The following is a 12799-nucleotide window of genomic DNA, read 5'->3' on the forward strand; positions in this document are numbered from 1 at the left end:
AAGTGTCAAAATGTGTTTTTGAGAAATCTGGGCTCCCACTGCGCCTTAGTGGGGCCTGTACACTCCCACTGCGCCGCAGTGGGAAATCTCGAAAAATGTTGGTTTCTGGTCTCGGTTGTGACTGCGGCGCAATGGGGCGTGAATCCCCCCACTGCGGCGCAGTGAGAAAAAAAATCTTATCACTTTAGGTCAGCTTTATTGTATTCAGGAAACTTGTTCAATAGTCCTATAGCATGCAAAAGTGACCGGGTCAAAAGTTAGTCGGTCACCACTTTCATGGTGACCCATTGACTGCTTACGTGGCATGCACAAAATAACTTTTTGGGATTAGTTTATGCATACAATTAAAAAAAATAGATTATTTTTTTTCAAACTCGCCGAAAACTGCAAATACTCGTCGGAAAACTTAAAAATCTGATTAAACCTTCGTTTCTTCGAATTAGACCATGTAATTCGCACCAAAATACTCAAAAATCAGCCGCCAGCAAAAGTTAAACCGATTGAGACTCGCCGGAAAATTCACCAACTCGTCGGAAAAATTAAAATCTCCATAACTTTGTTGTTTCTTCGAGTTTCGACTTGAAACCAACACAAAACTGATCAAAATTGACATCCACACAAATCCTAACTCAAAACATTCTCGATCAGATCCTTGCCGGAAAAACGATTCTCGCCAGAAACAGTAACCGTCAACAACCTTTCAGCGTTTCTCAACATTCTTATCCACAACCACCGCCACAAACTTCTTTTTGATGTAATATATATACACACACAATCGGTTTAACTTTTTCTGGTGGCTGATTTTTGAGTATTTTGGTGCGAATTTCGTGGTCTAATTCGAAGAAATGAAGGGTTAATCAGATTTTAAGTTTTCCGGTGAGTATTTGCAGTTTCCGGCGAGTTTGAAAAAAATAATATGTTTTTTAATTGTATGCATAAACTAATCACAAAAAGTTATTGTGTGCATGCCACGTAAGCAGTCAACGTGAAAGTAACCGGTCTCACATAGCCATAATCCCGTTTTATGTTCACAATAAACATAATTTCAAGTTTTCTGAACACAATAAAACTAACCTAGAGTTCGTGCACACAATAACTTTTGAGCATTAGTTGACTGCATTCCGGAGCATTTATCCCTTTAAATTATTATACAGTTTGATACCTTAAAATATATCGAATGGAGATTCTCTCAAGTTGTAACTTGAGGGGTCAAGTTAGTAAAATCGTGGCCCTTAGATTATAATAAAGAGCTAAGATTCAAATATAATAATTAAATCTTAGCCTTTGATTTTAATTTAAGGGTCAAAATCTCAAATTAAGGATATAACTTGAGAAAAATCTCCATGAAAAAAATTGGTTGCGTATGAATCAATCCACATTTGTACTAGGTCGATAATCATCACATGACACAACTTGTTTTGAATGGAAGTCAAATCATGCCTGCCAAATCGTTTATTCTGGTTATATATATATAAGCAATTAATTTATAGGGAAAAATTAGTAGACATATATTTCAAAATATTTATGTTTTAGAGTTAAGAATATTTCTTGTCCACAAATAGAGATATTCTTTGCCAAAGATTTAAAATTTGGAATGCATGTTTTAAAGGAGAAAAAGGAGTGAAGTGTGAAGATGGTCCCAAACTACTTTTGCCTTTTCCTTTCGTTTTCTTTTATGTATGATATGGTAATAATGTTGATGATGTCTTGATTCTTTGAAAATTTCCTGAGTCGTTTAGAGCATCTTTTATGCAAATTTGTTAAAACACCGTTTTATTTGGTACTAGAATTGTAGTTACACAATTTATAAAAGACAATTTTTGGAAAATGCTAAATGCATTTTTAATATATAAAATCTAACCTTTGAAATTTATTGTAGGTTTAACTATTTTGTGGACATTAACTACTGCTCGTATTTAACAAAATCTTAAGTTTTAGATGACAAAATCAATATTTTGTATCTATTTTTACCGACAATTGCTTTTTAACTTTAACTAGCTAATTAACTAGCAAAGGTTTTGTCAATAATATATTTAAAAAATAATTTCATTTTATTTTTATGTAAAAATTTTGATATGAAAATTAGTGAATCAAATAATGCAACAACAATTAAACACAATGCAATAAAGTTTTTTTTTTATTTTTTATGTTTGTTTGTTTTTTTTCTTTTTTGCTTTTGACCACCTATCACATATAAGAACGAATCTAATAACATAATAAACGAGAATGAAGGGAAAACATATATTTTTATAAACATAATCAGAGAATTTTAATTAAAGTTAAAGCGTTAAAAGTATTGTTGTGTTTAAACTTTAAACAGATTATGTATAAACATAATACAAAAATATATATATATATATATATATATATATATATATATATATATATATTAAAACAGTAGTTGCTGAGCTTTTTGAAGTCCTCTTCAAAATTAAACCTATTTTAAAAAATTGACACATAGGATTTATCCTATGTGTCATTCTCCTATTTTTTTTTGTTAATATTTCTCTTATATATATAGAATACAAAAATCTAATACTCTTAAAAGATTTACTTTCATAATTTATCACCTTAAATTAAATCTTTCTTAAACAATAACACAATTATTATTTATTTACTTTAAAATTTACAATTGAGTTTGATTTTCTTTCAATTGTCCAGGCTGACGAATGACTACTTTACAAATTAAGGTGGCCATATATTTATACCTAATTTATATAATTTAACGTAATAGAGCATGAACTTAAAAAAGTTGATAACAAACATATACTTACAACACTACAACAAATATGTCATTTTCTCATAATTATTTTTTAATACTTTTAAAAAATGTGAAATTTTTTGTTATTTAATCACATTTTTAAGTGTATAGAAATAATTTACATTTAAAATTGTGAAGAAATTTAAAAAATCACAATATTTACATACTTATACATGTGGAAAAACACTTTCAAGTGTGTAAAAATATGTTAATTGTCATACTTAAAACTGTGAAAGTTAATTTGTAACACCTATTTTCTCCACACATGAAAGAAAGCATGTGTTACAAATTGATTTTCACACTTTTAAGTGTGAAAATATTGTTTACACATTTATAAGTGTGTAAATATTGTAATTTTTTAAATTTCTTCAATCGGGTTAGTTGGGTTTTCAGTTTATTCAGTTTAGGTTTTTCAAAATTTGATTTTCCAATTCGTTTTGTGCTTACCCCTAATAAATCGTAATGTTATGTAATTCAAAATATTAGTGATATGAGGATTGACCAATAACTATAACATATCAATTTTTACATAATAAACTTATAGAGTAATTACTAATACGTTAAATAGTTCTTGGAACCTATATATGTGTATATTTTTTTTCTCAGGATAACCATTTTTATGTATGTATTAAATAAATTTGTTAATTGCCGCACATTGTGCGGGTAAAGTACCTAGTATATATATATATATACTTAAATCCTTTATACAAGTTTAGTTGTAAACCATGTGTCTTTATCATAATTCATAACGAAGTCTTAAAATTATCAGGAGCTAAGTTTGATAGTTTTTTACTTTTAGCTTTCTTAGATTAAAATAAAATTATAGTTAGTGTTTGGCGACAACTATTTAAGAGTTATTATTTTATTTTGAAAGTTTTAGCTTTTAAATTTGTTTGAATGTAAGTAGCTATATAACTTTTATTTGAAAAAATAATGAAGATTCAAAAAAAACTTTTTATTTTAAATAAAGTTTTTAACTTTTAAAATCACACAAATCCCTCTTAAAGTTGCATATACATCTATTATACCAAACATTTCTTAAAAATAAAAACTCAAGCAACAGATTGCCTTAAAAAAGCTCCAACTAAAAACCACTAAATATAATTACTTTTGCCAAACATTACAAATTGATTAAAAATCAAACGTTAAAGTTTGTACCCAGTTTCACTAAATACTGAACTATAGTAACATGAATGCGAATATAATTGAAAAGAAACATGATTCATCAAGATGAAATATATTTAAATACGGCAAGTATTTGGTTAACATTTGAGTCAAGGGATCCTTACTCGTATAAAAACCGGATTTTTTTGGTCAATTTTTTCCGAAAACAATTATTTTCTTTTTGGTTTTACTTATGCTTGAAAAACAACTGAGACTAAAATCAAATGATTATAAAAAAATAAAGATAAAAATAAAAAATCCTTACATTTTTAGGATACCAAGGGTAATACGTAGACAAAAGTAGTGGTGCCTTACAGTTTTTGAAGAGATAAGAAAAAAATGGTTAAGAAACTTTTAGTTTTGTATTTTTGAGTTTTTGTTTTAAAAGAAAAGGAAGGGAAAGTAAGGGAAAAATATGATGTTTTGATCTCAAAACTTTCTTGCTATTTTTGACAAGATTTAGAAAAAAAAGTTGTGAAATTATTATTATACCCTCAAACTTATATAAAGGTTTTAATTACTACAAGGCTATAAATGTAAAATTATATCTTTTTATCCTTTCTTTTCCTTCCATTCTAACTCAAGAATACATTAGACTATCAATTTTCTTTTCTTTTCTTTCAACTTAAGAATATCTCTTTTTTTTATGTAATTATCTATTTTTTTTTTCCTTATCTAATTTTCTTCTTTTTTTTCCTTTAATAAAAATTCGATAATACAGTGTTTAGCATTGCAGTATTACAAATCTCTCTCTTTCTTTATTTTACCATCCACCAGACCACCACCCAGATTATTATTACCTAAGCTTTGATTTAATAATTGGGGGCCGATTTCTTTCTTTCTACTACTTTATCTTCATCCTCAAGGAAACCATACATACATACATACAAACAATATATATATATTTTTTATATATAATTCCCCCCTCAAATTCATCAATTTTCATTTCCAAGGTTTTCATTATAAAGATCTTGGATATTTTCATATATATTTAATTGAAAATTTCTAGCACTATGCAAACGGAAGCAGCTGCGGTAGGTGTGGTGGAAGGCGGTAATTCCGCGGCGCGTAAATTAGTAACGCAACATCGGAAACATGTTCAGCAACAACAGTCGCAGGTTGGTACGGTTCCTCAACTCATCGCCGGTGGTATCGCCGGCGCCGTTAGCAAAACCTGCACTGCTCCTCTCGCTCGCCTCACTATCCTTTTTCAGGTCTCTAATTTTCATTTCATTATTCATTCTTCACATACATGTTATACATATATATATATATTATTTATGCTATGTAATTTGTTTATATGTATAGCTACAGTACTTTATACTATGATAATAATAAGGGAAAGTATATTTTTAGGTAAATAGGTGCATTCTGTAATCCGTATTGAACCTTTTTCGCAACTCCGAAACATACACAAAGTTTTATATCTCACCGTGGGTACTCGTAAAAAAAAGTATAAGTTGACCGGAAAAGTTGTGAAATCGCAAGGAATGGTTTATTACAAACTCCCCATAAACACTTCATATAGGTGCAATTTGTGTCAACAACCCATAGTCACAGAATACGCTCAGAAATCTGTGTATTGGTAATCGTCCATAAAGAGGCAATTGTCATTTCTCATTGAACCCAAGAGGCCTAGTGTATTTAGCTCAACTCGTCTTACGTTGGAGTAAGAATAGGTCTTTTTGTAAGTCATAAGCTGTGGGATACCAACCTTCCTACGTGCTTTGAAGTTGTGACCTTAAGGTATAAGCCCTCGAGATGTATTGGATGTGAGACTCTTACATCTTCTGGGTTATGGATGTTGGATACGTAGGCTTGACGATGACATGGGGAGTTTGTAATAAAACATTCGATGTTCGAATAAGGATCGGATTAAATGAGACCATGGCTTTGGGATTTTGGGGTGGTACACGAACAATCACTCCCACAATTTATGAACTTGTTGACTATTTCATGAAGAGACATTGAATACTTATTTTCTTTTATTGAATGAATGCATGCAGTGCTGTTTCTTTATTGCTTGTTTCTTTACAAAAATGGTACTTGTGTGATTCTACAGGTGCAAGGGATGCACTCTGATGCTTCTACATTGAAAAAGACAACTATATGGCGCGAGGCTTCACGTATAGTCCACGAAGAAGGATTTCGTGCATTTTGGAAGGGGAATTTAGTTACAATTGCTCATCGTTTACCTTACTCCTCCATCAGCTTTTATGCATTTGAACGCTACAAGAATGTTGGTACAAACGTTCCTTGCTTAGTAAATTAACATGTACGCCTGTAATTCAATGATTCTTTGCTTTTGTAATATAATGTTTTTTATTCTTTCTAAATTTGCAGCTACTACAAATGATAACTGGAATAGACAGTCATGGAACAAATTTAGGCTCAGACTTGTTCATACGACTTGCAGGCGGTGGCTTAGCTGGTATAACTGCTGCTTCTGTAACGTATCCTTTGGATCTTGTAAGAACTCGACTTTCAGCACAGGTATAAACTAATTACCATAAACTGAGCTTGTGTTCAGTATTCTCTTCTTCCGTATGTCCTAATATGTTGTCCTATTAATATACTGCAGAGAAATGTTATTTATTATAAAGGTATATGGCATGCTTTACACACAATCAGCAGGGAAGAGGGTATATTTGGTCTTTATAAAGGACTTGGAGCTTGTCTATTGGTATCGTTTCATAAGCTCATGGGGTTTCTTACTTTCGTACCCAAGTTTGATAAGTTTTGGTTTATTTCAACTAACTACATGCTTCTACAGGGTGTTGGCCCCAACTTAGCAATTAGCTTTTCAGTTTATGACACCGCTAGATCTTACTGGCAATTGCATAGGTAGGTGTTGGACATTATTGTGCTTCTAGTTTTCTTCATTCGAACAAGACATATTATGATATTCAAATTCTGTTTTTGGTTTTGCTCATGCCAGACCACAAGATTCTACTGTCCTTGTCAGCCTGGCATGTGGCAGTATTTCAGGCATTGCGTCATCAACAGGTTTGTGACCACATCTATGCACACCATTTTGTGTTTTGTGTTTTTATGTATATAAGAATTCATCCGTTTAATATTGGCCGAATATCAGTTGTGGGAGCAGAAGGATTTGATTTCTATAGAACATTCTTGTTCTCTTGGTGTATTAGCAGCATAAAAGTAGATCAACTTTTGGTGTGGATAAAAAGACAACAACAACAATAATAATATGTTAAAGCCTCTCTATTTTCTATAACATCTAATTATTAAACCTGGTAAGTAGAAACAATTTGAATAATGTTTTTTAAGAAATTAATGCCTCTAGCTGTCTTCGATGCTTTTGGTGCAGAGAAGCAGGTTGCGAGGCAGGCTTTCTACTATAAATATAGCAAGATTACCCCTTAGAGCCATGGAGTTGGCACTTGGGGATTTAATAAGGAAAGCAATCCTTTTCAAAACTGTAAGGGATTAATAGAACACGAGTTTTACTTCTTTATTTATTTCTAAGCTAATCTCAATTGTCCGGGTTAGAATCTTTCCTGGGATAACTTCAGTTAACTTGTCTCCAAGAAGTTAGTTGGTCGACTTCATATATAGAGCCATAGAACCATGGAAGTTTCCTGTGTTGATGTGTTGTCATATACCAGTGGTGGCAATGTCAACCCATTTACAGAATTGGGTCAATTTGGGCTGTTTCTATATTTCTCTCAAACGGGTTAAGTCAAAAAGCTTCAGTTAAGTTGCTCAGCATATAAGTTCAGCTAAAAGAGGAACATGTCAAATGGGTTGGAAGTCACTGAAGTCTATTTTTGATGAATACACTACTATTGTTTTAATATTGTTCCTGTAATCATAATCAAATTAAATTATTGTGAAATTGGACAAAAGAAAAAGTTGATTACAGGTCATCCCGACCCAACCCATATTGACACATACTAAAATGACCTCCTTAACCCCATGCCCAACCCATTCTTATTGCCACCTTTATGCATTGATGTTGATCTATATGATGTCGCCTTTAGGAGAGATTATTGTTCTAGGTACAAACACATACATGTTAGTGCTCTTAGAGTCTTAGGCTTCATTTTAAACGGCGCTTTGAGCCGCAAAAGGCCATGTAGTCTGAGGTGAAGTCATGCGCATCCCACACATGCGATGTATGGTTTCTAAAAAATGTCTATAAATCAATTCCATGTCACAATTTTACTTTACTAATGCTTAAACACCAGCGTATTTCAGTTTAAATCTCAAATGTCGCTTTTAAGCAAATAAATCAGGATCTGGAGCAAACTGTAGGTTGTTGACAGCATAGCCTTATCTAAACTTGATCATATCACTTGTTTTTATATCAAACACTAGATAAAGTTCATAGGAAACTATGAAATATGATGAAGAGCTCAAGAGCACACATGTGTCCTTGTCTGATATGTCTAGTACTACGATTTTTTATTGGCCCTAAGTTACACACATAGTAGGTGAAGGTGACTGTACCAAATTAGGAAGTTAAGTTAACAGGGTTTATTCGTATGCAAACTCATTATGTAAATATGCCAATTAAAGAACAGAATAACTCAACATATATATCACTACAATCAGTTAAACATTGAGTTTGACTAAATTTGGAAAGGGAATATCATGGAATCCAACTCCAAAGGTTGGATGAAAGAAAAAAGTTTGTGCTCATTTCGTGAATAGGGTTTCTAGTTGCATTTAAAGGCCACCATATGCTGAAAAAGAATCGAGGAGAAAGCAAGTGGATAGAGTGCTGTGTTGGTCCCTTCCTTGACTTGCTTTGATTTCTTGGGTTTTGCTACGGATACGACATGCTTTGATTCGAGTCCTATAAAAGACAGGCCTCAAAAAAGTTACTTCCTTTCTAAGATGTTTGTATTATCCATTGTTCATATTATTGTTATCAAGTATGCTGGTGGTGTTAATTTAGCTTTACAATGTTTCTAGATGTCTTTCCATTGAAGGGCATGTTGGATTCTTGAGAAAGAGTCAAAGTCATATTAACATTTCTTGCAGTAACATTTCCTTTGGATCTCGTGAGGCGGCGAATGCAGTTGGAAGGAGCAGGTGGCCGGGCCCGTGTTTATAAGACGGGCATTTTGGGTACGTTTGGGCAAATAATCAAAGCTGAAGGTCTGCGTGGTATATACAGAGGAATTCTGCCCGAATATTACAAGGTGGTGCCCACCATCGGTATTGTATTCATGACCTATGAGAAACTCAAGCAAGTTTTGTCAAACATAGATGCTTGAAGATAATGAAGACAAAAAGTATATTAGTGACATAGGTAATAGAGGAACAACCGGATATTCGCTTCTAAAAAAAGAACTGAAATCTTGTTTTCCTCTAGACAGGTTATATCAAATATAGATCCCTTCTCAGGGGAGATATTCAACATTGGTTTCATCTTGTTTTTGTTTTTCCAAAAGAGGTAATTTTAGCCATTTTTAGAGAATTGTATAAGATTAGCAAGTTTCATTTTTGTTAGTTTCACACGGATGTGGAAATGGAACTTGTATATTGATATAGGCAATGACGCAATGTTTAGTTTGGATACAAGGTCTGGCTCTGCTTTAGAAGTGCAGTCTTGCTGGTCTGAATGTTTCATGGAAATTGTAAGATACTTGTAACATCTATATTATATAGGTCATTATATTATATTGCGATTGCATAGTAGTTTAGATGACTGACTCACTGACCTCTTCTTTTTCCTTCTGTTGAGAACAAGATGATTTTTCTTGCGTAAAAAATGCCATGGAGTTTGTGTCTATCTGTATCTATTCATATATATATTACTTCTCCGATGATAAGAAACATAAATAAGTTGTATCTAATACTTGCACTTTAAGTGCTTTACTTGTAGGTGTTGCTTCTGACTCATTTAGGTCAAGAAAATTTTCTTAGTACAGGCGCGGCAATTTGAGCATGAGCTTAACAGAGTTTAACAGAATTTGACTCGACAACCTTAGCCTAGCTTGAATTTAGTTAGATTGATGAGCTTTTATGATACTAGGTCCAGTTTGGCTGGAAGAGCTATCAGTTCATATTTAAGAATTTGAAAGATAAATCATCTGTGTAGAAACCCGATAACAGTCCTTCAGTTGAGTCTGAGTTACTATATTCGTTTGCAGTCATATTTCTGAGCTACTATATTCATTTGAGGTTTGATTCCATGTCGGTTGACTTGTATCAACTTGATGCCTAGTGGTATGATTATATCAAGGTTGACTTCTAATCTTCTACCAACTTGCTGCCTGAGTCCAGGTGGTGGGGGTCAAATTTGATCCCATGCTAGTCTTTATTCTTAATTATACTATCTTAGAAAAATTGATAGTCAAATAAGAATCCATGGTGGGCGATGAACTAAGCACGTTTCCAAAAACTCATGTTTTATGTATCATGTAACAGGTGCAATTACGCTAGAGTTTTTGACGGGTAGCACTTAAAAGTTGTTTGATCTTGTCAATGAAGGTAAAGGTGAGTAGAATAGTATGAACCAAACGTTATTAAAAAACTAAGGTTAATGTTATCTAAGAAAGTACGCGTGTAAGTGTGTTATGTGACATTGTGACTAGTCTTTATTCCTGAGACTTCTCAAGTTTTGAAAATTAAAATAAGTTAACGATGGAGACCATAGATCGAAGGTTGTCCATGCGATGACATAAAAACAAAACGAATTAGTCCAGGTGAGCTGGTTGGGTAATCCCATATATGTAGTCTGCATTGTTTTGGCATTAGGTGATTTCTTTTATCTTTATTTGAATTGTTTAAAGAGTTGTGAGTTGTGATTGTCTGACCGATATGATCTATTTGCCTTTCTAATTTACAGACCAGAGACGGTAGACGGTAGACCCATGAAATTATTTGGTTGAAACTTGGGATCATGTCATATCGTGTATCAATAAATCTAAAATAATTGTTACAAAAATATATATAAAGGAAAATACCCTTAACGGCCTATTTTAGTGCTAAGACATTATTTTAAATTTTTAATACTCCCTATGACCATATATACATAGGACAAACATTTCCATTTGACTATTGACTGTATAATTCTTTAAGGAGTACTAGTTTATTAAGGCTTATCGTCCTACATAGTTATGGTATTGCCTTCCATTATTATTTTATATACTTGTTGCTTTACTTGTTTAATATTATCCTCATTTTGAAAAGAAATATATAAATTTGTCATGGAGGTGACAATGCTTAGGTCTCTCCTTATAAGGACCGGAGTCCTGGAGAGTCCTGACTGTCACGTTAGCAGGACTCCCTTCAGGATTCTCTTTGCTTATAAGACAGCTTTTTCAGGACTTCTTCGCTACATCATCATTTCTTTTATATTTATTTAATTAACAAAACATCATTCAAATAAATACTTTTATTATTAAATAAAACATTACAACACTTATTAAACTAACATTACAACACTTATTAAAAAAGTTACGATTCTAATAATTAAAAATATAAGTTACGAAAGTAGACATAATAAAAAAAAATCAACGTTGACGGTAATTTTCCGGAAGGTGCCAAACATGATCCACTAGAGCATTGCGAAGTCGATGGTGCGTCCTTCTATCACGTATCTCTCCGACGACTCGCATTTGCGTCGCAACCCTTTCATCCCACGTACGTCTTGGCATATTAGTTAGATCAGACAAATAATCCTCCTCAAGGTCGGAAATTGCATTACCGTTGTCTTGAACAATCATGTTGTGTAGAATGACACAAGCATACATCATACGTTTTATCTTGTTCACCGAATGCGGGCAGGCATCTTGTTTAAGGATTGCCCAACGACCTTGAAGCACCCCGAAAGCTCGTTCGACATCTTTTCTTGCAGCTTCTTGGTAGCGCTTGAACTTTGTAGTCTTTGGGTCCATCGGGCATTTAAAAGACTTGACTAGTGTGGCCCATTCGGGATATATACCGTCAGCTAGATAATATCCCTTCGTAAACTCTTCGTTATTAATAGTATATTGCAATTCGGGGGCCCTATCTTGGAGTAAATCATCAACCAAATCTGATTCATTAAGGACGTTGATGTCGTTGTTCGAACCTGCAGGGCCAAAGTAAGCAAGCCAAATCCACAAATCATACAAAGCTACAGCTTCAAGCATGATCGTGGGATGTCCTTTATCGCCTCGTGTGTACTGCCCTTGCCAAGCCACCGGACAGTTTCTCCAACCCCAATGCATACAATCAATACTACCAAGCATACCAGGAAAACCATGAATCTGTTCATGCTTACTTACCAAACGTTAAACATCTTGAGTTGTCGGCCTTCTTAAGTACTCAGTGTTATATAAATAATAAACACACTTGCAAAAGTTATACAAGCATTCAGTTGAAGTCGCACGACCCATGTGTAAGTACTCATCTAATTGGTCGGCATTAGAAGCATACGCCAATTGACGTATGGCGGAAGTACATTTTTGAAAAATGTTGAAACCAGCCCTACCAGTACAATCGGTTTCACTTTTTTGGAAAAATAGAAAATGTTTGGGTAGGGGTTCAATGGCGCTAAAGTTGTGTATATTTTGGCATATACGAAGAAACATATGCTTGCGCATTCGAAATCTTCTTCGAAAATAATCGGCCGGGAAAGTGGGTGCATCAGAATTGTAATCATTCCATAAACGCACCGCGGCTCCGGCATGATCTCGTGATAAAACCCTCCTGTTTCGAGGTACACGTGAACTTGACTCGACATCGTCTGCTTCGTCTTCGTTACAAACATAAAAAATTGCGCTTGCGATCTTTGGATTAAATAGGGTGTCCATTTGCGTAACGGTTGAGTTTAGAAATTTGAAATCGTCACTTGATGATGAATTAGACATGATTTTGATGGTGTTTGATGAATGAAATGGTATGTGATAGAAT

The 12799-nt window shown here is 33.4% G+C and overlaps 2 protein-coding genes across 5 annotated transcripts; one reads left to right on the forward strand and one right to left on the reverse strand.

Annotated features, from left to right (window-relative positions):
• Window positions 1-4736: 4736 nt before the first annotated feature.
• Window positions 4737-9577, forward strand: LOC122586628 (mitochondrial substrate carrier family protein B-like). 4 transcript variants are annotated; one of them, XR_006322051.1, is made up of 8 exons: window positions 4737-5139; window positions 5988-6164; window positions 6269-6418; window positions 6507-6608; window positions 6699-6769; window positions 6864-6931; window positions 7257-7367; window positions 8936-9024. XR_006322051.1 is itself a non-coding variant. In XM_043758608.1 (7 exons), the coding sequence occupies exons 1-7, from the start codon at window positions 4939-4941 to the stop codon at window positions 9169-9171; spliced, it is 1005 nt and encodes a 334-aa protein (XP_043614543.1). In that variant the 5' UTR covers window positions 4737-4938; the 3' UTR covers window positions 9172-9577. The 4 variants fall into 4 exon arrangements, 2 of the variants coding, with proteins under 2 accessions (XP_043614543.1, XP_043614544.1); XR_006322050.1 differs by lacking the exon at window positions 8936-9024 and adding an exon at window positions 7020-7182 and having other exon boundaries at window positions 7257-7332; XM_043758608.1 differs by lacking the exon at window positions 7257-7367 and having other exon boundaries at window positions 8936-9577.
• Window positions 9578-11415: 1838 nt separating this feature from the next.
• On the reverse strand, window positions 11416-12699 carry LOC122587974. Its single transcript, XM_043760123.1, has 2 exons — window positions 12562-12699; window positions 11416-12153 (listed from the first exon to the last, which is right to left on the reverse strand). The coding sequence occupies exons 1-2, from the start codon at window positions 12697-12699 to the stop codon at window positions 11416-11418; spliced, it is 876 nt and encodes a 291-aa protein (XP_043616058.1).
• Between the last annotated feature and the right edge of the window lie 100 nt (window positions 12700-12799).

This window comes from Erigeron canadensis, chromosome 2 (genome assembly GCF_010389155.1).
Source record: "Erigeron canadensis isolate Cc75 chromosome 2, C_canadensis_v1, whole genome shotgun sequence".
Classification (NCBI taxonomy): domain Eukaryota; kingdom Viridiplantae; phylum Streptophyta; class Magnoliopsida; order Asterales; family Asteraceae; genus Erigeron; species Erigeron canadensis.